Source organism: Archocentrus centrarchus, chromosome 22 (genome assembly GCF_007364275.1).
Source record: "Archocentrus centrarchus isolate MPI-CPG fArcCen1 chromosome 22, fArcCen1, whole genome shotgun sequence".
In the NCBI taxonomy this organism is placed as follows: Eukaryota; Metazoa; Chordata; class Actinopteri; order Cichliformes; family Cichlidae; genus Archocentrus; species Archocentrus centrarchus.
The window spans coordinates 745,176-772,876 of record NC_044367.1 but is presented as its reverse complement, the minus strand read 5'-3'; the positions used below and the strand labels follow the sequence as shown (position 1 = coordinate 772,876).

The window sequence follows — 27,701 nt, the reverse complement described above, 5'->3', positions numbered from 1 at the left end:
TGCCACCTTCACACACACTTTTCTTCATTTATGAACCTGCAGAGTCCATTTTTGTACCCGGGTCTCTAAAAAAAGGAGGAACTGATCTCAGTGAGATGACCTGTTCAGATAAAGGACTTCATAATAATAAAGGTTCTACAATTGGTGCTGTGTGTGTGTGTGTGTGTGTGTGTGTGTGTGTCTTTAAACAAGAACAAACATGTTGATTTTCTATTGATTTCTATTTTATTCATTTCTTCGTGAGTTCATACAAAAGTTTTTTTTTCTCTCAGGAGGAAGTGACAAACAGGAAGTGGGATCAATTACATTCAACACAGCTAGCCCCACCCCCTCCTCCTGGACCAATGGCAGGGGAGGAGGGTGAGAAAGCTGCGATCCTATTGGTGCATTCAGGTCTTCATAAATCTATTTTTAATATTACAAATATATAAAAGCTCTACAGTAATGATGAGTCTCTACTTCAGCTCAGAGTAACACTTCACACACACCTGCAGGCCGCAGGGTCAAAGGCCAGAATCCGCTGACTGGAAAAAAACAGTGCAGTAAAAATCAGTCAGACAGGAAGTCGGTGCTCTCAGCCCACCAATCAGCAGACGGCCCAGCCAAGGGGGCAGAGTCAGCAGCTAAAGGGTTTGATTTTCACATTTCCTCCTGAGCAGCCTCACCTGGACAGGTGAGTGTGTTTTTCCAACAAGTAAAACAAACAAAAAAAATCCAATCAAATGATCAAAATGACAAGAAGGCGGTGCCGATGGCGGTCACGGCGAGGTCCAACAGAAACAAAAGAGGGGGGGAGGGTATACACACAGTCTGCCGGTCTGTGTGTGTGTGCGCGCGCTCAGCGCAGCCAGGAGCAGGGCACCCACTGCGGCTCTGTGTCCAACTTGTTGATGAGTCTCAGCAGCTCGTTGAAAGCTTTGTCCTGATCCGTATTCACGATGATGGCGTCGAACAGGTGACCGCAGCTCTGCTCCATCTCACGCGCCTTCTCGATGATGTCACGCAGCTCCTCAGGCTGCACGCACACACACACACACACACACACACACACACACACACATTAGTACTGAGACACACAGAGACATAAACACAGCTGATGGTCAAAAGTAAACAGATGGCACCTTGGGGTTCTTGTTGTCTTTAGCCAATAAGGCTCGAAGTCGTTCCTGGGAGGGCGGAGCTATGAAGATGATGTAAGGCTTCAAGTCTGAACTCCTCAGCACCTTCAGAGCCTGGGAACACACACACACGGCCAGCTGATTGGTTATTGTGTCACACATAAAAACTACACATCCAGCCAACAGTGGAAAAAGCACCTGAGCACAGGTAACACCTCCACAGCGTTCCACAGGTGTACCTCGTTACCTCCAGAGAGCTCCCACTAGTTTCTGACAGCTCAAAGCACCAGGGTTATAATAGCTTTGGATTTTACATTATAGTTTAGTTTTAGTTCGTTTTCAGAGAGGTTTTGCTCGTTATTAGTTTTTGTTTTTCTGTCAGGAGCAAGAGTGACTATTGTGTAGTTAAAAACTTGGCAAAAGATACTGTTTAAAAAAATTGTATTCCATAACCAACTGTTCACAAGAGAGCAGCATTACATGCTTAATGTGTGTAATATTAAGGACACACATGAACATCAACAGGGAGAAACATAAAGAAAAATAAACTCCAAACCCAAAAAACTCCCAACAAACATCAGCATCGGTGCAGCAGATTAATAACACCACACTACATGTGGTGTGTAACATCAGAACAGTGAATGTTTGACAAAAACAAACTGAACTCTTTGAAGGAGCCAAAGCTCAAATCCAGCTGCATCCTGATGTTTTCACCCCCTGATGCTGGTTCTCTGTCGGAGCTGCTCAGAGAGTTAACTCTGTTAGATGCTCGATAATTAAACTTTCAGCACTGAGTCTTTGTGGGTCGATGTACACAACCTACGCTAGTGGCCTACGTTGTGTCCGCATTGACGTTTGTGTAGCTGGATTATGTGTGTTAAACTACTAGAGCGGAAAAAAATGATTTCATATCAATCCACAAGGCTTTTAAATAAAATAATGAAAACAAACTCATTTTATCTGTAATTTCAGTTCATTTTAGTTAGTTTTGTAAGCCCATAATATAGTTTATTTTTCCCCCTTTACTTATCCTTTTTATTTATTTCCATTTACAAAAATATTTTTTTAATTTCAGTTTTCGTTATTTCGTTCGTTTTTGTTAACCTTGCGAAGCACCAATCAAACTACAGCTGAAAGCGTCTCCAGGACCACCGGCTCCTCCTCACTTCTCGTCTCTGAAGCTTCAGAGGACGCTGACGTCTCTGCAGGCCGGACGCGTTCCTTTAAAGCTGGAATTTATTCCTCTATTCAGCATCTGGCCCCATTAGTACCTGCAGCTGTGAGCCGCACCATCACATTCACACTTCAGTATTTGGTTATCATTAGTCTCTTCTTCACTTCAGAGTTTTGTATTTATAACAACTCTAAACCTGAACAGACAAAGAGCAGGAGAGAGAGGAGTCGGAGTGAGAGCAGGCGCAGCAGCATCAGCAGAAAGCGAGGTGGAGGCCGCAGGAGACGCAGCTGCAGCAGCGGTTGTAAGAGCTCAAACAAACCAGCATCATCCCTGAAGACAGATCTCCTTTCTGCTCTAAAATTATTTATTTTCCAACTTGATTTAAATTCTGCTTAAAATGAAACATGAAAAATGTTCTGCTCTATTTTTTCTGAATAAACTCAGCTTCAACATCAAACCTGCAGCATGTTCTATTACCCAGAACATCAGCACAGTAAACTGATGGAAATCTGCCTCAGAGCGACTCCCTCAGCCATCCGTCCGAGACTGAAACTCAGTTTCTACACATGAACTCTGGAAACTGTCGGGACTTCAGATCGGAGTATTTGCCTCAGCAGGAATCAGTCAGATGAGGAAATACTTGGTGTGGTTGGGAGGAGAGACGAGGAGGCGGCACACAGGGCGACCGCAGCAGCTCAGCTGAGTTTGTGTCAGAGCTGCAGGTTAAAGACGTGCCAGAAAAGGCCTCTGATGAACTCAGCTCTGACCGCTTGATTCTGTACCATCTAACTTCTGTTTAACTTACAGTTACTACATGTGAAGTGTACGAGAACCAACATCTGTTTTCATTTCCATGAAGATGAGATGAGACCCCCCCCCCCCCCCCGATCATTTAATACAGCGCTGACACGTGTGTGTGTGTGCACTCATACACACCTGTGTGTGCAGACACAGCACGCAGATTTTTCCAGTGTTGATGACCTGCCTCACCGAGTCCGTACTCGTCCCGTACAGGTTCTTCTCAAACTCTCCGGCCTCGATCACCTTCCCTGAAACGAGACAAAGACGTCCGTCACTCTGAACGCCGCACGATGACGACAACATTCGCACCGACAGGAAGTTAAAAAGACGCGCAACACCCTGAAGCAGCTCTGGCTTTCCACAGGCTGCAGTTTTAAAGGTCACAATGACTCCCTGCTCCATCTTGTGGTACAAACTGGTATTACATTAGAGTACAGCCAGACTATTTTTCAGCCTCAGCTGATCTCGCTTCAACATCAGCATTTTGAACAATGTCATCGTGGTGATCTTCACACTCTGATGATGCTTTAGGACTATTTTAACAGGAAAATGCACCTTCAGGAACCCTTTTAACGAGCTGCAGGAGGCCATACAGAGATCATACAGAGATAGCAGAAAAACTTGGACAATCAGAGGAAAACTGATGTTCTAAAGGTCACCAGGTCTCACCAGTTGCCAGTTCAGCCTCGAAAGTCTGACGAGAAACAAAGTGATAGTCTCGACCACTCTGCTCGCCCTCCCGACGGCTCCGCGTGGTGTCTACAGACACGCACAAACACACTTGTTAGTTCATGCACACATACACACGGAGTAACGAGAACTGTGTGAGCGCTCGGTTTTAGATCCTTACGAGGTACGGCTCCAGCGAAGCGCTCCGGTTCGCTGTTGAACAGCCTCTGCCTGAGCTGCTCCTGCCCACAGCCACTCGGACCAATAAGAGCAATTGGCCGCTTCCTATTGGCCGGCTGGTGGTACAGAGCCATCTCCTCATAGGTGAGAATTTCCTCGTTATCGAGATCTGGAGCACAGGAGAAGAAAAGACATCTGAAGATTTAATCAGTTTCAAAAAAGAAGCTGAGGTCCTCATTCAGAGCTGTGAGTTAGAAAATAAAGCGTATGCAGACTAATGAGCACTCGGGCTCCTCCCAGCCTTTGCAACATTTGGTGACGGACAGACAGGCAGACGCACCGTCATTCCTGTGAGAGTTGTATGGCAGCTTCTTCCTCTTCCTCTTCTTGTTCTTTCCACACCACAGCTTCCCTGCAAACAAAGAGACTTCAAACACTGGAGAGCTGAACGTATCTACAGAGTGACGTGAACTCTGCTCTGCAGATAAACAATGCATCCTAAGTTCATCCCACAAACAGGACAGACTCTAATAAACTCGAACCTCAGACAGGTTTTTTTACAGTAATGTAGGTGGAGGAGGGACTGACCAGACTTCTCGGGCTCGTCTTCTTCTATGGTTTGTTTCATGGCTTCTCTCTGCTGCTGAAAACTCTTCCCTGAGGAAAATATCAGAGAAATCATTTTATTTCTAAGCTCATCTAAAAACCAAAGTGCTGCACAGCTGAAAGAATAAAACAACAACATGAAAACTCCTCAGTTACTACTCTTCCACTGCCGAGGTGCCGGTGCTCGTGCCAGTGCTGGTGTCGGTTTCAATGAACCAGCAAAATGCTTAAGAACGGGCCTGCGTTTCCACCGCACTTTGTGTCCTTTTATCTGTGATATGAACTGATACAAAGCAGCAAGTTCAGCCTCAGAGCCCAACATAATTCACAGCCGTGAAAATTGCTTCGCTTTTCTCATGTAATACACATGTAATATGGTAGAAAACTTGATGTTGAGATGGCAGAGTCACGCCCTTCTGCCGCTTTCATCACACGTTCTTGTTTTGAGACCAGCTAGCTTGCGGGGCCCGAGTTGAACCCGATTTTTGGCCGAGCACCGAGTGCGTTTGCAGTGGAAAAAACGCTGAACGGTTCAAATACTGGCACCGGCACCCGGTCGGTGGAGAAAGGCCAGTCTGGTTTAAAAGTCAGAAGAAAAACACACTGGACAGGTCCTGATGCTGAATCTAGGAGCTGGAAAGACCTGATCTCAGGACAACAGCAGCATCTGGTCAGCAGACCTCAGATCTGTTAAGAGATCAGGGAGGTGAGGAGCCACCAACCTGTGTAATGACTTCAAATGTATTTTAAACCTGACTGGGAGCCAGAAGGAAACCAGCACGAGCAGCACATCACCTCTGTGCAACGGACTGAAGCCTGTGGTGTGTTCACATCAAACATGAGGCAAACAGAGGGGAGCCCAAGTTCATGTGAGGTAAATATTTCTCCCTTTGGAGGTTTTCTGGGCACGCCCAACTGGTTGGAGACCCCAGAGAGATAGTACATCTCATCTGGCCTGGGATCCCCCAGGATCCCTCAGGGGGAACCGGAAAAAGGACGCCTGGAATACCTGCTTGGACTGCTGCCACTGCGACACCAATTTGGATAAGCAGTTGAAAACAGATGGAACTTCAATGAAAAACGTGCTTAAAGCTGCGTCATGAAAACACATCAGCTGGGATTCTGCTGATACCACAGACAGACAATCAGAAATGAGGGAGGAACTCACTGGAGCCAGAGCTTTAGATAGAGACGGCGAGAGAAATGGCAGGACTTCACGGTAAGTTCTGACAATATGTCCCTGTAACTTCATTACATCAGCTGGACTCGTCTTCATCACACGAGGTGAAACTTTGCTTCACGTTTGGTGTGGAGAGAAGTTTCATACAGCTCCACCTTAACAAGTAGCATTTATTCATTTAGCAAAAACTGTCAGATCACTGCCAGGTCTGTCACAGAGGTCAAAGGTTCCCACCAATCTGACCTGTTTTTATCTAAATCAAACACCACACACACACACACACACACGCAGCATTCTTCACATGCTCTAGACTCTGGAGATAAAATCATCTGATTGTCAGACGGCTGTACCTGGCACCAGCCCGGCGAGCGGCTGGTTATCCTCGTCTCCGTCCCTGTACGCCTGCCACCAGTTGGGGTCAGACTGGCTGATAATGTGCAGAATATCTCCCTTCTGGAAGGATAAGCCGAGCTCTCTGCACGGCACGTAGGGGTCGTCCGAGGGATCGTAGTCGAAATGAGCCTTCACGTGGATCTGAAGTGCGAAAGACGACAAGCACAGAGACTCATTTTCTACCCTCACTCCTGATTACTTCAACCTGAATGAACTATTAAGACATTCTCCTCATATCGTGGCACTCACCACAGTCTCTTTGATGGGAGGAGGTTTGCTCTGATTGCTGGGAATCAACACAAAGGTCAGGAGACCGTGCATGTCAGCCTGTTAGACACAAAAACACAAAATTAGAAGCGAGTACTGATCGATTTCACTGTGCTGCGCCTTTTCATTTCATATATGGCTTCCACGCAGCCGTCTGCGTTTGCTGCTTCAATCGTGAAAGCTGCCATAAAACCACTGAGTACACAAAGGACAGCTGATGGTTTACTTCTGTGAATACACGAAGAGACTGAGCAAAACACTCACAAGGATGTCAAACACTTGGTTGACGTCTTTCCCTCTGATCTCGATGCCGTTAATTTCCAGGATTTCGTCTCCTTCCGATAAAAGTCCGCTTCGTTCAGCTGCTCCGCCGCGAACGATACGACTGATCACAACGCTGTCCATTTCATTACGAACAGTCGCCCCCTACGGAAGAAGCAGCACATGGAGCATTTTTACTGTTTGCTGTACACGAGCCCTGACAGTTTACCCAGAATGCACTCTTCTGTTAACAGGTTGCTGCCATCAAGTTCAAAATGAGCTCATATTTTTCTTAAAATGGTGCATTTTCTCAGGTTAAAGATTTCTGTGTTCTATTGTAAATAACATATGGGATTATGAGAGTTACAAATCACTGCATTCTGTTTTTATTCACACTTCTCTGGAGTGTGGCAGGGATGCAAAAGCCAGGTTTTATCTTCAGACTGTGACTCCTGGAGTGGCTGTAAAATTGTTTCAGATGTAGATTTTAACTGAACTTAAATGCATTTTCCAGCCCTAAAATTTCATGTGGACATCTCCTGTACTTATGAGAGCTCAAAAATGCTGGAAGAATAATTAAAAAAGGGCCACTCTGGGCACACACCTCTGCATAATTCCTAATAACAAGGAGCTTTAAGGGTAATTGGATTCTCCAGCTACCAGACAGGAAAGAGTGAGAGCCACGGAGGCAGTGGGATAACTGTGGCAGTGTGTGTGTTAGTCCGACGTACCAGCGGTACGTCTCGGGCCTTCTCTATGCGAACTATCTTCACGGTCTCTCCTCCCCACTGGGTCAGCGTCTCCCCTTCAGCGGGCAGCGTCTCGGGCTGCATTTCTCTCTCCGCTATGCTGTCGTGGGCCAGAAGCAACGACTGCAAGCAAGCACACACACACACACACACACACACACACACACACACACACACACACACACACACACACACACACACACACACAGGGATAAAACAGGAACAATCAGTCACACACACACCGCAGATTTCTTTGTCCTCGGGCTGCTGTGTGAATACTTTAATCAGTCATGTGACTCGTATCTGGGAACGAAGGCTGCCAGTGACCACAGTGTAAATCATTACATTTGCATTCCTGTGACAGCATCTGTCACAGCACAACTGCACTCTCAGACACAGACTGGATATAAAAGATGGAAGTGGCCACTGTGATGTCACCAGTTGGTTTCTGGACTACCAGTTAAGCCGTGGTATGTGGAGAAGCTCATGCATGGGTGCTACTGCAGTTATGTAATAAACTCTGGGAAACAGCCTCCTCCCCTTTTTTCTGTCACACAGAGACGCTGCTGTGAGGCGTCCTCGGGTTTGCATAGTGAGATCGGCTCTGGCAGCAGTGACGATCATTATTGGAAAAGTGACCCGTGATGGGATGACGTCACTTTAACAGCTTGATGAAGCAGCAGAGCTACGTCTGCTGAATTTGATGTTATGACCTCTGAACTGATGTGTGTGTGTGTTTACCTGCACATGTGTGTCTGACAGCAGGCTGTAGAGCTCCAGTCCTTCTTTATTGTGATGTGCCTGTAGGAGATTCCTGACCTGAAACAAAAGCAGCAGCATCAGCTTTGCCTGACTCACTGTTCATAATAATCCTTTTTTAGTGCTGAGCCTTGGTGCAGCCCCTCCCCTCTATCTGAAACAGACATCTTAGCTCCTCCCCCTTTAATATGTTTTTCTGACTGACTACAGACATATGACTGAAATTATTCTATAAGGCTTTAAGTGGTGCACATAGACTGCTTCTGTTTACCTGTGGGGCTGTAAGGAGTTAAAGAAACCATGAGCAGCTACAGACTGACCAAATAATATGAAACAGTATGCTTCTGGAGAGGGACACTGCTACTGAGTCCCTCAAATGAACCTTTCCTGGTGCTTCGAGCACTAACAGGGAGATTCCTATTTAGCTCTATTATATTAAAAAGAAGGCAGATCCCCAAACCAGAGGAGCTTCACCTGGTCTAAGCTAGAAGAAAAGTTCTGGGCTGCACTGAAACCATCCTCCTGCCCGGCTGAAGCAGTTTCTTTTTTCTCGATTCCCGTTTCTGCTTCATTACCGACAACAAAGCAGCACGTTTGTGTGAGGACAGCATGAACTCCAGCTCTTCTTTTCCTTTTTTATTTTGGAAGCCAAATGCAGGGCAGGGGGCGGAGATGCCAACATGGAGCAGAAATAATGTGCTGCTTTTAATGAGTTGCCTCTGAAACGAAGCCTGAGGAGCTCTGAGTGCGAGCCAAAAAAACTGCACAGCATTATGGACGTTAGCCTCGCTTTAACGCACGCTCACGACACAGAGTCATCTGCAGGAAATCCAAACTTTCAGTGTCTGATTTAGAGCTCAGACTGTGTGTGTGTGTGTGTGTGTGTGTGTGTGTGTGTGTGTAATCAGCATGTTTCAGCTCTAATTGATGCTGAACAGAGAGGCTCTGTGTCAAACATCATAATTACACTCACTGACCTGTCGTTTTGTGTCTGTTTAAATGTGTGTTGTTGGACTTCTGATGACCACAATCTAACAAACACATTTCGCTCAGTTTTTACTGTCTGAAAATGTTTCATTTTAGTTTTTATTAGTTTCAGTGTCTGAGTTTTAATCATTAATAGCAGGAATTTATCAGGTTCCTTTCTTTCACCTCCCACGTCGTGTTTGTTCTGTATTCATGTGAGAAAACCTAGAATCACACTGTGCATCTGTGCGACTCCAAATAAACAAAAATAAACAAATTATGATGAACGATGTTGATGAAAATAGATTTTGGTGTTACAAATGTCCACAAATTTGGCTGGAAAACAAAACCAGCCAGTGACTCAGTTTATTTTACTGCAAGGAGAAAGATAAGAAACAAAAATGGACCTGATTATTATAAACTCTTTTTTTTTTTTATTTAGTTTTTGTTGTCATTTAGAAAAAAAAAACATACATAACAACCAAAATAAAAGGCAGTAATCATTACTGAAACTGAAATGAAATAAAGCTGTTACCTCCATGGCGAGTGGAAGTGCCTGCTGCGTGTGGGGGTATGGTGGAGATGGTCGGTGCATGCTGCCGGCCACAGCATTGTGGATCTTCAGCGCTGACTGGAAGTCCGACTACAGAGAGAAAAACAAAGCTCACCAATTCCGAGTGAGGGCACCGGAGGAGAAATACTCCTCTATGCTGACTAAATCCCACTTATTCATTCACTGTTGAGTTTCAAACTGGTTTTAAATGCTCATAAAAACAAAGTTTAATATCACAAAAGCATTAAGCATTTGATTCTAATTTTTTCCTTTTTATTCCAATGAAATAAAAATGCGGAGATGAGTAAGGTCCAGTAAACTGAACCTGGAGTCCAGAGCTCAGACTCAGTGTAAACAGGGTTGAGCTGATGGATGAAGACCTCAGTAATCAAAAGCTCTCAACAGTCGAGATCATTTTTAGCTCATTCTTCCATTAATTAGATTAAACACTGCATTTAATCTGTCGCACTATAATTTTGTAACCAACACTTTTTAATGTGTATTTACAGAGATGCTCGTTTATCTCTTCCTGTCAGCAGGTGTTTGTGTGTGAGGATGACATGAAGAGTGAAAGACAGGTGAGTCATTTTACAGGTAGGTAAAAACAAACTGAGCAAGACAGAAAAGCTACAAGCCTGAAGAAAAAGAAGTAAAAAGAGAATGACAGATGCTGAATCAGTCCTGGTGTGGTCTATGGTAACTTTTCTTCATGCTGGCGGTCACTTAAGGGATAATAAGAAAGATTTAGACATAAAAACCTGTGAAGCAGAGACAAAGTGATTAGAGAGGCAGAGAAATGGAGAAAGGAAAGTAAGTGATAAGTGAAGCCTTAGAAGGCTGATATGATGTTAGAGGAGGAAATGTGCCCCTGCTGTTTCTACCTGACCATTAAACACTGCTGGTTAGTTACACAGTGATGCTGTGACAAACAAATGTCTCACTCCATTCAGCCACCATCACTGGGTGAAAATGAGAGTCAAATGCCAGACTTATGTCTTTAAGAGTTTCCTCAAATTATCAGTTCAGTTTGCTTCTGTAATATTCTGAGGTCAAAGTTTGGGATCATAAATGAGTTGCATCACTAATTTTCTCTGTGAGGGGTAAGAGATAATTAACAGTCTGGCAGAGGAGGAGCAGAGAGAGTGTGAGGTGGGACGAGACTGTATTTTAAAATCTGTTCTGGAGGACTCTGGAAGCTCTGCTAAAATTCCAATGATCTGCTATTCGTTTAAGAGCTCTGAATAAGCTGATGTGTTTATAGAAGTCCTGCAGAAACAGTGATGCAGTAATCCAGTCTGGCAGAAAGTGAACTTCAGCAGCAGTCCTGCATGTTACAGCCGGTGTGAAGCTGTGTGAAAACCACTCGGGCTGGAAATCAGACCAGTGCCTCCCTGATGTGGGCGTATCGCTTCAGGCACCAGTGAGACTGTGAAATACGACTCAGGGGGGTCGACTTTGTAACTCCCAAGCCATCGCAGGAATGCGCTCATTCGTGTGTTTGATTGGCTGATGCAGAATACAGCCACATGACTCCACAGAGCTTTGTGACAAAGCTTAAACTTCAACTTCTGAGCAGATTTTAAAAAACTCCACTTCTCCCGTGTTTCATGCCAGACTGCAGTTTGTTTCTGTGGTCTAACAGTAATACCTGCAGACCTGCATAGAGATGCTGCACATTCACACACAGTGTTGGTTTCATAACATAAGCTGCGCAGTGACCATTTAAAACAGCAGGAACATGAACTGACATCAGCTGTACACAATCACCTGAAAGGCAGCTCTGAGCAGCTGTTTGAGAGCGCGTTAAAGAGATTTTTATTCTACAACTTCAGTATGTCTAATGAAGGCATGCAAAATTTAACATTCATACACTGAATATATTCAGAGTTAGCGGACCTCAAAGTCCATAAGGGTGACTCCAAATTTGTCTCTTTTTAATTATTTTTCAGAATTTTTATCCCTCATAAATTCAAGACATACAAATGAAACACATTTAAGCTCTGACAGAAACCAACTAAGTTTTATACAGACCCACTCCAGGTGTCACAATCTAAAGACTAAATCTGCTTTGTTTCTGCTGAGTGATCCCTTTGAAATGCTTCAGGATGTTCTGCCCGCACTGACCGACTGACCCTGCGGGACGCAGTCACGGTCCACAGCCACAGTGTCAAATAAAATGACGAGAATGCACCTTTTCATGCTCCTGTCCTCATTCACTGAAACCTGCAGTTTACTGAATTTTACTTTTTTTTTTTTTTAAATGCTTGGTTTGTTTACTGCCACATACAGTACCAGTCAAAGGTTTGGACACACTTACCAAGTATGTCCAAACTTTTGAGTGGTACTGTACATGCATTAAAAACCAATTAGAAGAAACTCATCAACATCCAGTGAAGTAAAATGTGCGTGATGTCTGGACTCTGATGAGACTGAATGAACAGACAACTCCAGCTGTCAAAGAATTCAGAAAAATACACACACATGGAGTTCAATGCAAAATGAGCACAACTCCACCTTCACCTGAGAGCAGCTGTAAGATGGATGGACAGGACGAGTCTTCCTGATCACACCATGTGTGACATCCCACTTTCTGTGTTTGATAGTCATTCAGCAGTGCAACCTTCACACAGACTGTTAACACATCAGAGACCTAAAACTCTTCCCCAGGAACAAAAAGTAAGGAAGCTTCAGTTGCAGCCCTGAAACCTCAGGAGGCCCCTGTGGTCATAAAGCTGCAGCTCAGACAGCAGTGATGACTCTTCTACCTCAGAGGCCACAAAGTCTTACAAAAGAAGCCACAATTACACACCAACCTGAGGCTGTCTTTGTCTAATTCTCTTTATATTACCTTGTTTAACAGAGCGAGGACCAACTCGATGTCATTCTGACTCTGCTGGTCCGACAGGCAGCCCCGGACCTGCTTCAGCGACAGCAGGAGTTCCTCCAACTCTGCAAGAGCAAAGCACACATGTTCACATCTGAGAAACCACCACTGCTGAGTTTCACCAACAGAAGTGCCCGATCCGTGGAGGAAGGACTCTGATTTCAGATGAACAGAGGATGATGGAAGGAGGCAGCGAGCACAGTCATGTTTCTCATTTCCTACCAAAGTGCAGTGTGTGCTCCTGTGTGTGTCAACACTACCGCACAACAAACAAAGTCTTAATTAAGTCGCCCTCAAGAGGCTCTCATGTGCTTCACTCCCTCCCTGAGGAATTCCCTCCCTGACTGGCGATGTCTTCCTGACATTCCTTTTCACTTTACTCTCCTGTTTTCCTCCTCTCCATCCTCCTTTTTCAAGCCTATCAACAGTTCCTTAGCTTCCATCTCTTTACCCTTTTGTCCCTCACTCTGCACAGTAATAACTGCTCTGTGTGTGTGTGTTTTTACCCAGCAGTGGGTGTGTGTGCTGACTGCCAAGCGCCGGCAGCTGCGGTGTGTCCTGCAGGAATGTGGGGTTGTCGATCCCACTGTAGGGATTCTGGGAGAGGGTCCTGAGTCTGAGCGAGGCGTTCAGATCCAGCTGCCGACCCTCCTCTTCTCTACGACGCCGAAGGTCCTCCTGACACACAAACGCAGACAGGAGATGAGAGATTAGGACCTTCATAATCCATCCACTCATGCATCTCCATGAACAGACCCCATAAACAGCTCATCATTCCGCAGACCTGTGCATGCTGAGCTCTGATATATATACAAAGTTGGTTCCTCCCATCCGGCACCATCAGAATCAGCTGGACAATAATTTTAGCACATTTAATGAAAGCATGCAGGATGTTTTCCTTTACACAATATTTTACAGGTCCTTCACATACACAGAGGGGAGGTCCAAATTTAGTGCATTTTATTAATCATCTTTCCAGCATGTTTGAGCCCTCATACCCTCACAGGTCCATGAGATATCCATATTAAATGTGACAACACAAATCAACTTTACACCCACTCTAAGAGGCACGATCTAAAGACGAAGTCTAATTTTTGTTTTGGCCCCAACCTGTTCTGTGCTGTCCCACATGCTGATGTGAGCCTTCAAAGTTTGTGACGTTTTCTCCCATGAATGAAACTTCCAGAGCACCAATGCTGGTTTCTGTTCCTCTGGACCTATGAAGGTCCGAGCACTCAAAAATGATGGAAAAAATTTAAAAGCAGCAGATTTGTCCCTGTTCGAGGTCCCGTAAGCCTGAAAATATTCTTAGTATGAAGGTAAACTTATGCTTGGCTTCATTAAATACACTAAAGTCACTACAGAAAGAATGAGCTGGTTCTTGGTTCTTTTAAGAGGACTGCATGCAAGCGTTAATACAGTAAGAGGTTCGTTTGTTATTTTTCACCATTTTATTTAATGTAGACGTTTTGCTTTCAGTTCACTTCCAGCTGCCAGAATGTTTGTTTCAGTTTAGTTTTCACTGGTTAAAAATGTTGTTTTTTCAGTTCTAATATTTGCTAAACGTTCAGAATATATAATCCAACACAAAAACAACACAATGCAGTCATGCAGACATCCGTTACAAAGTTAACCCTTTATCTGCTGGGGGCGTCTTTTTGACCACATCCTGCAATAGCAGCAGTGACGGCAGTGATTTCTTGGAATAGTTCAGTTTTTAATTTTCATCTAATTTTTCTAATTATAAGTAAGATTTGAGAGAATCATTAGGAGCTTTATTAGTCCTCCAAATGATTTAGATTATTTCATTTCAGATCATAAGCTTAAAATGATCTGATAAAGGACACAACAAACAACATACTGTAGAAGAACATTGTGGCTGATGTTACTTACAGTAAATTAAAGAACGTATATAAACAGAGTGGCTGCAACAAAATAGGAAACTAAAAGTACAGCAGTGACTGTTTATCACATGTCTGCACTCCACCAGCCTCTCACTATCCACGTCCACACTGCTGCTCCTCAGTCTGCAGCTTCACCTCCTCAAGCCTGAAGCCCGCCTGAGTCAGCTGCTCTGGATTTCTCTTTATTTTATTACACTCTGGACTCTCTGCTCAGTTCTGCTCTGCACAGCGCGCAATCCACCCGGGTCTCCACACACTCCATCACACGACCTGCTCAACATCCCATCTGTGACCTGTTAAGCTCTGCAGTAATTACTCATCTTTATCCAACTACAGTCCCCCTGTATTTTCATCTATCAGCTCCATCTGGCTCAGCCTTCATATCGAAATGTGCATAAACAGCAGATGTTGCTAGGCAACCCAGGATGATGAGAGCAGCATTTTACATTAATTTCAAAACGTCATCAAAACGACCTCCGACAGTGCCGAAGAATAAATCATTTTTATTTGATTTTTGGGACGGGCCCCTTGGTCACCATGTGCGTTGATTTTCAGTGACGGTCAGAAAACTTCACACCTCAGGTCTCAGCATCTGTAGGATCTGATGTTTGATGATTAAGATGTTTACATACCAATAAAGACCTCATTTTATATTATATTTTTATTTTAATGAATGTATGTCTGCTGGGCCAAATTTATCAGCAGAAGCAGCCCCAGGAGGCACACAGTATCACACTAATGCAGTTTGTCTTTGTTGTGTGTTACTACCTGATGCTGTCGTATCCTCTCCAGCTGTGCTGAGCGCCGCACAGGCAGCGTTCGGCTCCCCAGCTCTCCTGGACAGTCGACGGCCATTTCCCGGTGCTGCTGTCCTCCCCTCAGCTCTTCATCTCCTCCTCCCTCTCCAGCAACATGGCCGTTCAGATGGGAGGTTGTCATCCCTCGCACGCGCACACGCACACGCCCTGTGCTGTGTTTGATTCGATTGCTCAGACGTGCAGATTCTACAGTGTTTATGTTGTGGGAAGTTTAGGAGGGTAACTCAGTGAAGTGGGCAGCCATGACACCGTCACCTGCGCAGGAAGCAAACACATAACATCACCTGTCTCATTCTGCATCACACCTTTATTCCAGCAGTGGTTCACATAAGAAGACTGTGGACCTGCACGCTGCAGCTATCTGCAGAAAGACAGCGAGGGCGCCTGCCGTCAGCCTGCAGCAACATTTAGAGGAAATCAGACACATTTAAGACGATGTCAAACTAACCTGGTAAAGTAGCTTTGTCGTCACAACGGAGCTGATGAAGCACAGCAGTATCATTTAAACGAGGAAGTATTCACAGTGATGTGACACCTGTTTCACCTCAACAGTGGTTTAATCTCAGTAACTATGAGGTGAACTGAAGTGTGATCACTGCTGCTAGTTACAAAGATATGAGGCAGGCAAACTAATGCTTTACTCAAAGAAAAATGCACAAATCCCGAGCCTGGAAAACAAACAGCGATACAACAGCATTTTCTACTGTTTATTTGCAGCTTATCGCAGGGGAAGACCTTCCTCCTCTGCTCCTCTAGGGGGACACCCAGCAGTTCCAGAGCCAGTCGCAAATTATAACCCTTCCAGAGTGTTCTGGGTCTGAAACCACGACCTCCCTCCAGGCTGGACACAACCTCAGCTCTGAACCACCTCAGCTGGCTCCTTTTAGTGTTTCTCCTCTAAGCTCCTCATCCTATTTCTAAGGCTCGTATCCGTCTTCTTTTGGGCACGACCCTCACCCACAGCTGAGGGTACAAACTGTAAAGAGTGGAAGTTCTGTCCATAACAGTTATGAGTAGAACTGATGATAAAGGGCAGCCGGGTGGAGTCCAACACTCACCAGGAGCAAGTGTCAAAGCTGAGGTCTGACTAAAGGGTGGATTCACACGATCCCGAGGAGCCTGAGCAGGAGATGAAGCACGGTCATTAGTTCAAAGGCAACAACATCATGACCACCGCCCACTCGCCACACAAAACCATGACAACAACAGCTTTGTCTCCACCAGGGTGGTCCCGGTGCTCTGCCATGGGTTAAGAAACGGGGAGGTACAGAAGAGGGCGAGCGAGGTAACAAAGAAATCAAAAAGAGAGCGAGAGAAGGTAAAAATAAACAAGGGGAGATGGATGGACGCCTTATCTTAGTAACACAATAACAACATGTTTGATATGTTATCTGTGATATGCAGGAGTGTATACACACACATCCCATGATGCAGCAGTGAGGAATGCCAGGCAGCCTGGGAACAAAATTCCTGGGATGGGGGAAGGGAGTGTGTCCCAAAAACACAAACAGTGCTTTAAAGCTGGAATTTAAATCCTCCGTTTGTTTCTGTTTTATACATTTTAAATATGAATCCACACTTTCTGAGTTTTAGATTTCATTCGTCTGTGCACAGAAACACGGATCTGATAAGGAAACAGATGCTTTGTATTAACTACCAGCTAATGTCCATCTGCAGGTACACACTGATAAACACATTATTAAACACACTCAAACACAAAAACATGCCCAAGAAACAAAATACAGATGGAGGTGAAATGTGCAAACAAAGCCTAAAAATCCTCTAGTCTCAGTCCTGTTGTATCCTATTCCTGAGAAGCATTAACAAAAATGTGCATCATTTGTATCATTATTGTTATTATTACTACTACTATTGTATAAGCAGAGGTTCATATCAGTTTACAGTGGCACAGTTTTCTATCAGCAGAATAAATGGAATGTTTTAATGTCATAAAACCAAAAATAAGGAATCAATGTGTCCTTAGTTTAAAATTAAATTTGACTGTGGACTCAGCCTTTAACACGCTGCAGCTTCTGCTTTCAGCACATTTGATTGCAGCTGTTTTAAGTCAGCATCTGTCTTGTTAGCATTAATAAAGTTCTGAAACACTCCACTTCAATCTTCCAAACTTGGTGTCCCAAATGATTCTGTCTCCAGGTAGAAACACCTGTGAGGATTACAGATTATTCATTTACTGGGATGAGCTGAATTTCAGTCATAGTGCCATAAAAATGAGTCAGAAAACCTCAGGTCTCAGCATTTGTAGGAACTTGGAAGGGTTAAGACATTTACATACCAATAAAGACCCCATTTTATATTAATGAATTACTATATTAAACAGTTCAGGCCTCTGAGGATCTGCAGGAACCCTGATCGCTGTAGCTTTGGTGCACAGGTTTGTTCAGAGGTGTGTTTTTATTGTTGTACTGTGTTTGGCTCCCCCCGCAGTGGCTGACAGGTGTTTTTGCACCTGTCAGTCAGATTTATAAGCTTTAACGGTGAAATCATCAAGCTCTTTTTAAAGCAGTGAATTTCAGTGCTTTAACACACATTTTCCACATTTACAGAAAACAACAGAGAAACAAATCAGAGGGCTTCTGCACTGTGTGCCAACACTGAGTGAATAAACTCTTTAAAATCTGAGTCATTCTGAATCAGTGAAAAAGCCCCCCCCCCCCCCCCCCCAAATCAGCTGACTTTTCTTTGCTACAATACTTTAAAACAGAAGGCCTCACATGTCCTGAGCAGCCACCAATCCCACATAGTGATTTGAAAATTTTTCCAAGAATGCACTTTGAGGTTTCCTCCAGTGAATTATCAGAAACAGATCAACCATCCCGGGATGCTGGTTCCTGCTCCTCTGCATCACAGACAAACTGCTGCAGTTCATTCAGAACTGATCATCACACTGATGCTCACAGAAAACAGATTTAGTCTGGACTGTGACTCCGAGTGGCTGTAAAACTAATCTGAATGCAGTTGCTGTGCTTATGAAGGCTCAAAAATACTGGAAAAATAAAAAGGCCCAAATGTCTGTGTAGATTCTCAGTCATCCAGGTCATAGTAGTCTTTGGAGCTTGAAAAAGGCGACTGGACTTTTGTTTCTTGAAGACGTTTCACCTCTCTCTGGGTCTCTCCACCATTTGGTTGAGAACTGAAGAAGCCTTTCGGATGAGAGGTGAAACGTCTTCAAGAAACAAAAAGAAGTCCAGTCGCCTTTTTCAAGCTCCAGAGACTAAAAAGGCCCAAAGTTTAACCCACCCCAGAAAACATTCATAGCATGAAGATGAACTTTTGCATAGCTTCATTAAACACACTAAAGGTAATGCATAAAGAAAAGCAGCTGATTCTGCGGGGGTGAGGTGGGAGGAACAGACAGCAGTGATCCAGGCCCTCCTGCTGAGTGTTTTGGTTGCGGGGGGTGAGGCGGAGTTTGGTGTTGAAACCCAGTTTGGCTGGAAAAGCCTGTATGGAGGCTGCTGAGGGCCTGCAGCTGTTTCCCGCTGGATCGCTGCCCTCAGATCAGCAGCTTGAGGAAATCAGCCTCTACCTGCTAAGAAAGGACATGTTCTAACCCAACACGGAGACCCACCCCATCACATGCCACCATCCGCCACTGCAGTGTGGATGAATGAGCCTTACTGAGGCAATAAAAGTCTTCAACAAAAGGCTGATTCAGTTTTTACTCCTTCGAACTACAGCAGGGAGATTATTCAGAATTTAGCTTCCAGTGGTTATCAAAACAACATCAACAGGGAGAAATAGCCCTTTGCACTCATTTTATTGGTCTTCTAGTCCTAAGAGTTTGAGCTAAAGGCCACTGGACTTCTGTTCTAGATCGTGAAGCTGTATCGCCTCTCCTCCAAGGCACTGAGGACTACCATCACCTGGATGACTGAGCACCTACACAGACTCTCCTCTCTTATACAAATCCTGAACTCAGCCATCTTTCTGGGATAATTCTTACACCATTAAAACAACACATTTCAAGTAAATAGGAAAAAAAACTGTCCCGTGTGCGTACATGAACATAAAACACCTCAACATTTTTGTCCAGAAACAAACTATTAGATTAAAATGTCAGGACTATTTCACAAACTGCTGTGAGACTGAGTTTCTCTAACAGATCACCCTTCACCTCTTTTTTTTGCTCAAACCTCAAATGCCCGGCAAGAGGATGCTTTAAAAGGTCAAGAAAATCCACGCTGTTTGCCTTTAAATTACTGAATAATCATAGTAAATAACAGCTTAAAATCCATCAGTAATCATACTGATTATGGTTTCACCATAAACTCATCTTTCATTAACTTCCAGCCTACTCAGCGTAAACAGCACCTGCCTTGGTGGCTGACAGGTAACAACCTGGTTTAAAAAAAAATTATCTGGAAAACATTCCATTCGAAATATGGCCCAATAAATGTCATCTGTGCTGATAAGTTACCATAATGATGATTAAATATGTAATTTAAATGAGTAAAAAAAGAGTGTGAGAGCCTAGTATGGGCAATAGTCTATAATAACCATGTTTACAGAAACGAATCAGGGTATTAGATTTAAAACTCAAATAGGCTCAAATTGTTTCCAGTACTATGGGCTTTGGGTATAAATCGCATGTCAGGGACATTTTTATATCACATCTACATGTTTTATACATTTAGGTGCAAAATGTGCTGCAATAACACATGAAATTAGTATTTTCTATCAGGCAGGACACTGGGATGCTTTATGGGCCCTACATTTGCAAGGAAGATGAGATCAGGCTGCAAATTCTCTCATAACTTCATGACTTTAATGTGAAAGAATTACCCATTATGTTACACACAGAGACTAAAGCCAGATCTCTCTCTCTCACACACACACACACACACACACACACACACACACACACACACAGAGGTGGCTGTACCACCCTGTACCAGACAGGAAAACGGGGAGAGGAGGGAGGATACAGACACAGCTCTGAACATTTCTCTAAGGAAACTGGAGAGACTGAAATAATTTTCTGTACGCGTCCAGAAAACATGTTTAAACTTCTCAAAATTAGAACGTTTCATCCGAGTAAATGAGGCACTGCTGGATTTACCTAAACATGTTAAATATGACCGATTCCACTCCCTCCACTCAGAAACACCACAGTCTGCAGTCCTGCTGCTCTAACTTCACTCAGTACGTCCCACACAGACCAAAACTTCTTTTAATCCTCTGACAAAATCTGAGGTAGTTTCCTAGAGGGAAACCTCCTTGGTCTTATTTTGAAAGTTCAGCTGCTGCCCGGCCCTTCCTCTGCCGCGTTTCTCCCTCCCGGCTGGCTCACTGCTCAGTCTGCTGCTGCTTCCCCAGGAAGGAGCTCATCCTGCGGATGAACTCCTCCGCCTCTGCGTTGGGCTGCAGCTGGTGATGGTCATCCTGGTTCAGCTCTAGAGATCCTCCACTAGAGCCTGAAGCTACAGCAGGTAGAGAACTAGTTCATGAGACATTACACTGAGCAGAACCAGGAGTACCAACTACAGAACAACATGGAGATGGAGTTCATCTGAAGGAGGACAGTCTCAGAGCAGATCAGCATGGGAACAGGCATTTAGACTAATTTAAAAATAAAAGACCCCATTAAAGTGCCTTAAATTAAGTTTGGGTGGGTCTTTATGTTTTTAGAAGCCCACTGCATCTGAGCACGAGACGAGAAAGATGCTGAACGAGGACTGCACAAAAGCAACCCGGCCCAGTTTGTGAGGAAGCAAATATGAGACAGGAAGGGCTGGAGCTTGCTGTTAAGAGCAACTGAACTTTCAAAATAAGAGCAAGGAGACCATCTAGTAAATTAAATGGTGCTGGTCTGCACATAGATAAACTATCAAATCAGCATATATACCTGGGAGTAACACACCTGGGGGACCATCAGTTACCCCCATTTTGACGTTACTCCAGCAATAAAAGCTGCAGGGTTTGGGTTAAATAAATGCACAGATGACTGTTTGGACTCACTACCTAAATTATAAGCAGCAGCCACTCTTCCTTTCATATGTAGTCACAGTCCCCCAAAGGCCTCCAACATACACTGATGAATGCATTAATATTTTTACGGTATTTTAAATTCCAGTGCTGGAGTCTAGCAGCTCTCTAACCTCAGGTCCCACTGACTGAGGACTGAAACGGACCGACCACAGCCAATATTGTATCAGACAGTACTGACCAGTCAGCCCCGCTATGGGCTTCACCCTGATTTGGCAACTACTCCAGCCCCCCCCCCAAATCAGGTCAGAGAGCCAGAGAGCGAGCGAGCATTCCTGAGAACAGAGGACGTCTGTCTTTCTTTGGCCTGACGCCCTCGGCCCAGTCCTCAACTCGCCGCTTCACCAGCTCTCTGCATGGACGGTAAAGTGAGCTTTAGCAGCGTGACCTCTTCATACTGCCTCCCTCTGACCTCTGAAATTCAACTGATGTGCACCAACATCCAACCTGCTTAACGCCTGGATCGCTCTCTTCCTCTGCTGCAAAAGCAAAACTACATCAGCTGACGGGTAAACAAAACACAGACAGACAATTTCAGTCCACAGCGTGCACACACACACACGCACGCACACACACACACACACACACACACGCACGCACGCACACACACACACACACACGCACGCACGCACGCACACACACACACACACGCACGCACGCACGCACACACACACACACACACGCACACACGCACGCACACACACACACCCACACACACACGCACGCACGCACGCACACACACGCACGCACACACGCACGCACGCACGCACACACACGCACGCACGCACACACGCACGCACGCACGCACGCACGCACGCACGCACGTAACGCTAATGTTGGCAGGGAGAAGAAACAAAGATGAGTTTGGTGAGAAGTGGTTCAGAATTAAAAAATAAACCTATGGCTCAAACTTAGAAAGAAAATATACGAAAGAGCTTCTGAGTTTAAAGTCATGAAAAAAAATCTCAAATTTACTACAAAAACAAGAAAAGAATTTACAACAAAAAACAACTTTATGAACGCCTCCTGGAGGTCTGAACATGTGAAAGTAAAGCACAGTGGTTCCTTTACTGAAATAAAATGAAGTAAATAGGACAAACACTATTTTTCCAAGTTTTTCCTCTTCAGAAACTTTTGGCTGTAAGTTCTGAGAAAAAGCTCCGGATCTCCTCAGCCCTCATTTATTCTATTAATTTAGCTTTGGATTCAGTGGCCTGATCTGCTGGCAGTAATGAGCTGCTGGGTTTGTAAAATATTCGGTACTGAGGTAACAGAGGCTGGAAAGAGGAGAGCAGCCAGGGAGACGAGAGCGAAGAAAACCACAGAAACGCAGCAGAAATTACAGTAAAACACCATCTGAGGGAGGAGCAGGATGACAGAGACCTGCAGTCAGACTGCAGGACCACCCCTCCGTAGGGAGCATAGCATTTGGAAACCTGAATCTGAAGTGCTGGATGTGATGGACGGCTGCCCTGAAGCAGGCTGACGGCAAACTCTTACAGCAGAGAGGCCATTTTCCACAAACATTCAGCTGAACTGTGCCAGTGTGGAGGAAAACTGCAGATGCAGCAAAGCATTATCATCAGACCCACTCAGCTGCTGACCACGGTGACTTCACTGAGCCAAAACACACCGTGTGACGCTATTAAGGTCCTGATGTTAAGCAGACTTTATGTCATCAGCTCAAATATTTACCGCCTAGGAGATGGACTGTCCCAGAGAGCAGTCAACAGCTCAGACTGAGAGGTGACAAATTAAAGGAAAGCATAGCTTTAAGTGTCTCACTGAGTTGATCATTAACTTGCCACCACAGGGATGAACACACTCACCCTCATTTGGTGCTGTGATAATGATGGTGGTGGAGAGCACTGTTGATGCACAGTTACAGGTATCAAAAAAAATCCACATAAACGCTACATCAGCTTTAAAACCAGCTGACATCCCGCTAACTGTCTGATACGCACCACTGCACAGCCAGCTCAGCTCCCGACTGCTGCCTCTCAGTATAAAATAATGAAAATCACACAAAGTCAAACTTCAGAGACATCAGTCTGCCCAGTTAGGAAGAAGAAACCACTCTGCCAGCAAAGTCTCAGGAATGTGGAGGAGACGTCACATGAGGAGAGCAGGACAGGAACCCAGCAGCAGGACCAGCATCTGCTCCAAAGTGTGCAAAGGGACCGGAGGAGCACTGCCAGAGCCCTGCAAAATGAACTGCACGTACATGTTTCTGACCAGTCAGAAACTGACTACATAATAAAATAAATTAATTTTAAAATGTGCAAGCTTGGCTCTGATGCAACCGCCTGTCCCTCCCACAGATATCTGACTGGAAGGTAAGGCAACAGGTAAACAAGTTCTCTCTGCTGAAGCACCACTACTCGTTCCACTTCCATGGCCACAATCACGCAGACAGTTACTTGCATATAATAATAAACTGTAATACAGCGGCTCAACCTGAAGGCCAACAGGCTACTGGGAGTGACAGTAACATCTTTGACCAAAAATGAACTCCAACATTCATGAGAAAGAACCCTCAAAATATTTAAGAGAAAACCCCACAAAGGAGACAAAAGAACCGAAAATTTACAGGAAATAATTAGATAATTAATTTCATGGAAAAAAAAATTATCAGAAAACAAAAAATTATATTATGAGAAAACCCCACAAATTTAGCCGGGCTGATCTCTACACAGAGCAGTTGAGGGTTTCAGGCCGGCCGGGCTGTGGGTTAGTCCTGTGTGAAGGTTTAAATTCGCGCTGCTCGGCGTCCCGCGGCAGGCCTCTGTAACCTGTCACACCGATAACAGTCAGAGCCACGTTTCCTCTCACAGTCCTCAGGGAGCGGCGCGGGGGGGGGGTCAACTTTATTTATAGGTATGAGGAAACAACAGCTCACAATGTAAATAAAGTTTCCTGTAGTTTAATAAAGTTTTAAAGCAGTTGAATTTTAAAGTACTTATTAAAATGAGGGTTTGAACGGAGCTGAGTGCTCTGGGATGGAGCACCTGTAACAGGTGAGCTGCAGGTAGTCTGATCTCAGTCCGGACTGTCTCACTGACAGCTATCTAACTTTAGCTCTCACTGCGAGTTTTCTGCTTCTGCCTCCCAAGCCGCGGACCTCGGAGCTGACCGTCTCCGTGTGCGGCGAAAACACGGAGCCCCGGGCCGGTCCAGCCTCCTGAGAGCCGCCCCGCTCACGAAAACACACTTTATGCCTGGCTAATGTTAGCAGCTAACTGCTAGCGGCACCTGTTGATAACAAAGCCCCGGAGGGCGGACGGAAACGCCTCACCTGCTTCAGCCCGACCTCCGCTTTCGGCTCGATCCAGCGGGAAGCTGCTGTGTCACCGCGGCACTCCGCTGCCTGTCCACCGCTCGGTTCCGGTACTTTAATCGGTGTTTCTCCGGATCTGAGGCAGACTTGTTGCTTGCTGCTCGGACATACGAAGTCCTCTCTCTCCTCTTCCTCACTGTCAGTCCCAGATCCAGACGGGGGCGGGGCCAAAACCCCACCAACCACATAACACGCTGACGCTGATTGGACGCAGACACGAAAGGAATCTGGTCTCAGCCAATTAGACACGTCGCTGCGTCGCCCGCAGCACAGCGAGGTTAGCGTTACAAAGTGCAGCAGGTACAAGTTTCAGCTCCAGTGCGTTTCGAGAGAGGAGCCAGGAGCGCCTTTACTGCAGAATCACGCCCATGATGGATCATCATTATCTCACTTTATTTACGGGCACAACACGTATGACTGTGCTGCACAGGGAAAAGTAGGTTTTCCTCATGTTTGTACTGAACTGGTTTCTTCAGTTTCATCACGTCGCTCAGTCAGCTGTGGTGTACTTAACTTCTGCCTACTGTGCTTATCTTTGTGCATCATGAGTGACTCTTTACTGAGAATATGGTAGGATAAGCTGTAGGTAGGTGCAAGGCAGAAACCATTCAACACAAAAAGCAGATTAATCAGTAACTTTCAAGCCTGAAGCGCTGCAAGCCTTTTAAATGTTTATCAGAAACACAGAGAAGGAAGAATATCCACCTGTGAACCAGCAGCGCGAGTGTACAGCAGTACGGAGTAAAAGTACTTCCTAACAGCAGGATGAAAACTTCCACACATTCCTGATGTCAGATTTTTTTATTTCCAGACACAAGAAAGGTCAGCTAGAAATATGCACATTAAAGGATCATTCCGCTGTTTAACAAAGAATCTGCTGTTGTAAACTACGTTTCCCATGATGCTTCGACACAGACACCTGACTGCTTCCTTTACCCTGCAGACAGAGGGTGAGGCTCCATGGTGAACGGGCGGAGCTTCAGATCAGACAACAAAATGTCATCTGCAGTTTCAGAGTCCGTTTTCACAGAGTCAGAGGATCTGCTGGACCGGAACCGTCTCAGGGTCTCGGCCCGGCTCAGCGCGGCTGTCCCAGCAGCCCAGCTTTAGCTGCCAGAGCCTCGTTCTGCTGGATGTGATACTCCTGGAAACGCATGGAGATCCTCTGAGTCATCTTCAGATACTTCTGCAGGCACGACTCGGAGCAGCTCGACTGAAACAAAGGAGAAACAGCTGTGAGGATGTGACCCGTTTCACTTTAACTGCTCATTTCCATCATCAAATCATCTTTGTCTCTGAAATGAGGAAAAACTCAAAGTTTGGTCCATAAAAACTCAGCCGTTTACAGCGGCAGAAACAGGAAGTGATATTTTTACCTCCTCGGGCTTCACGTCTCTTGTGGTGAAGTCTCGGACACAGTCCATGAAGCAGTTCTCTGTCACCTTGTTGTACGTCCCCAGAAACTCCTTAAACTGAACACAGGAAATAGACACGGCTCAGAACGGCTTCAACACTGAACTCAACAAAAATCTGAGAATCAAACTCAAACTGTCCGAGTTTCCCGTCTGCAGCAGAGGCAGAGCGGAAGAGCTGTGGAGGGATTTCCTCGTACGGGTTTCAGGACGCGCTCACCTGAGAGCTCAGTCCTCTCTCATTTTTAGAAATAAAAAAGATTTTATAAAACTGCTCTAAAGGTGGCCGTGAGAGCTCAGAAGTAGAAGTGTTAGTAGAATTTATGATATGAATTCATATGTGATGGAGATCTGCTCCTGTTGTTGGCTCGACTGAATAAAAGATCAAACTGAAAATAAACTGGTGAATTTACAAGGAAAAAATAACTGTGCAAAGTGAAGCAGCTGTTTCCTTTCAAGTAATTTATTAATTCATAATCACAGAACAGTATTTTGGGCATAAATTAACCCTTTCATATAATGTTTCAAAATCTTTTTTTTAACTATTTTGTTGGAATTTTGTTTCTTTCCCAGGTGCCGGCATTTTCCATGGATTCACTGTTTTACTAACTTTGTTTCATTCACTTCTTACCCATCATTTTCAGACAGAATTATTTTGTTTTACTTTATTTATAAATTACACAAATTCAATATTTTTATAAGCTGAATTTTTAAGACATCACTTAAGCTTCTTTAAACTTGCTTTTTAAAATCATAAGTGCTTGCAGCTGTTTTATCCTCATTAATTTTAATGTTTTAACTAAAATCATACATTTTCACTCTTATTTATTGCTTTATTTAAGTTTCAGCTCTTTTTAATGACTTTTTCTACATTAGCATTATTTATTTCCTTTTCCGCTCCTGTGCTGGTCCCGAGCAGCTGCTACAGTTTTCTGCCAGTTTTTAAATTTATTGAACTGTTCTTATTCGTTTCTATTGTCATCTACTGTTTGTCGCTGTCCCGCGGTTTGCCCCTCGCAGGCCTCCGTGCTGCCCGGCTGTGTGTAACTCAGTGCAGGGTTTCTATGGCCGCTGGGCGGGACAGTAACCGGGACTTTCGGCCTCTCGGTTCAGAGCCACTTTTCTGCAAGTCGACGTGAAAACGCGCTAGCATCGCTTACCTGTTTGATCTGGTCGGACTCGGACACCTGGGCAGCCATGACTCGGACTCTGTGGGGGGGAAACAAGGCAACAATCAGCGCGGCTGCTCTCACACCAGACTCCGCCCAGAAAGCCTCCGATTTTAGCGCTCCGCCTCTTTTAAAGCTCCTCCGGCGCTCACATGTTATTCTGTAACCACGACCTTACAGGTGTTCCGCTTTGGTTGGCCGGTGTGACCCCGCTTCAGAACACACGGTTACCTGTGGTTTATTTATATAATGAGCTCACCTGCCAGATAAAACGGACCCCGTTGGAACTGTTGCTGCCAATAGCTAGTCCGGTCAGCTCCGCGTTCCCGCTCTCCGATGAGGTTCCCTCGGTTCTTCTGTGGATATTGTGCTTTAGCCTCCTCGGTCAGATGCGGGACAGATAACCTCCACAGCCGCGGGGACACCGCTTTTATCCTTCCTGAACTCCTCGCTGCAGATGAGGAGCTTCCGAGCGACGGACTGATGGAC

General features: G+C 45.0%; 2 protein-coding genes across 2 annotated transcripts; both read right to left on the bottom strand.

Moving 5' to 3' along the window:
- Positions 1-249: 249 nt before the first annotated feature.
- On the bottom strand, positions 250-24,787 carry LOC115773077 (MAGUK p55 subfamily member 5-A-like). Its single transcript, XM_030719586.1, has 17 exons — positions 24,590-24,787; positions 15,236-15,540; positions 13,070-13,241; positions 12,528-12,628; positions 9,662-9,769; positions 8,143-8,220; positions 7,384-7,524; positions 6,656-6,817; positions 6,374-6,451; positions 6,082-6,265; positions 4,534-4,602; positions 4,286-4,357; positions 3,947-4,114; positions 3,766-3,855; positions 3,232-3,344; positions 1,122-1,232; positions 250-1,015 (listed from the first exon to the last, which is right to left on the bottom strand). Exons 2-17 carry the CDS (start codon positions 15,404-15,406, stop codon positions 839-841), a joined length of 1,995 nt encoding a protein of 664 aa, XP_030575446.1. The 5' UTR covers positions 15,407-15,540; positions 24,590-24,787; the 3' UTR covers positions 250-838.
- A 616-nt stretch (positions 24,788-25,403) lies between these two features.
- On the bottom strand, positions 25,404-27,701 carry LOC115772628 (mitochondrial import inner membrane translocase subunit Tim9). Its single transcript, XM_030718989.1, has 4 exons — positions 27,472-27,701; positions 27,204-27,252; positions 26,008-26,103; positions 25,404-25,844 (listed from the first exon to the last, which is right to left on the bottom strand). The coding sequence occupies exons 2-4, from the start codon at positions 27,240-27,242 to the stop codon at positions 25,710-25,712; spliced, it is 270 nt and encodes an 89-aa protein (XP_030574849.1). The 5' UTR covers positions 27,243-27,252; positions 27,472-27,701; the 3' UTR covers positions 25,404-25,709.

What these genes read in the sequence shown, in the direction of transcription:
- LOC115773077 (XM_030719586.1), bottom strand. Translation starts at nt 15,406, where the DNA reads ATGACAACCTCCCATCTGAACGGCCATGTTGCTGGAGAGGGAGGAGGA. An exon ending in AGGCCCGAGACGTACCGCTG is followed by an intron (nt 6,818 to 7,383) that starts GTACGTCGGACT and finishes CTTCTTCCGTAG; the next exon opens with GGGGCGACTGTTCGTAATGA. An exon ending in CTCCCATCAAAGAGACTGTG is followed by an intron (nt 6,266 to 6,373) that starts GTGAGTGCCACG and finishes TTCGCACTTCAG; the next exon opens with ATCCACGTGAAGGCTCATTT.
- LOC115772628 (XM_030718989.1), bottom strand. Translation starts at nt 27,242, where the DNA reads ATGGCTGCCCAGGTGTCCGAGTCCGACCAGATCAAACAG. An exon ending in AGTCCGACCAGATCAAACAG is followed by an intron (nt 26,104 to 27,203) that starts GTAAGCGATGCT and finishes TCCTGTGTTCAG; the next exon opens with TTTAAGGAGTTTCTGGGGAC. An exon ending in GAGACGTGAAGCCCGAGGAG is followed by an intron (nt 25,845 to 26,007) that starts GTAAAAATATCA and finishes CCTTTGTTTCAG; the next exon opens with TCGAGCTGCTCCGAGTCGTG.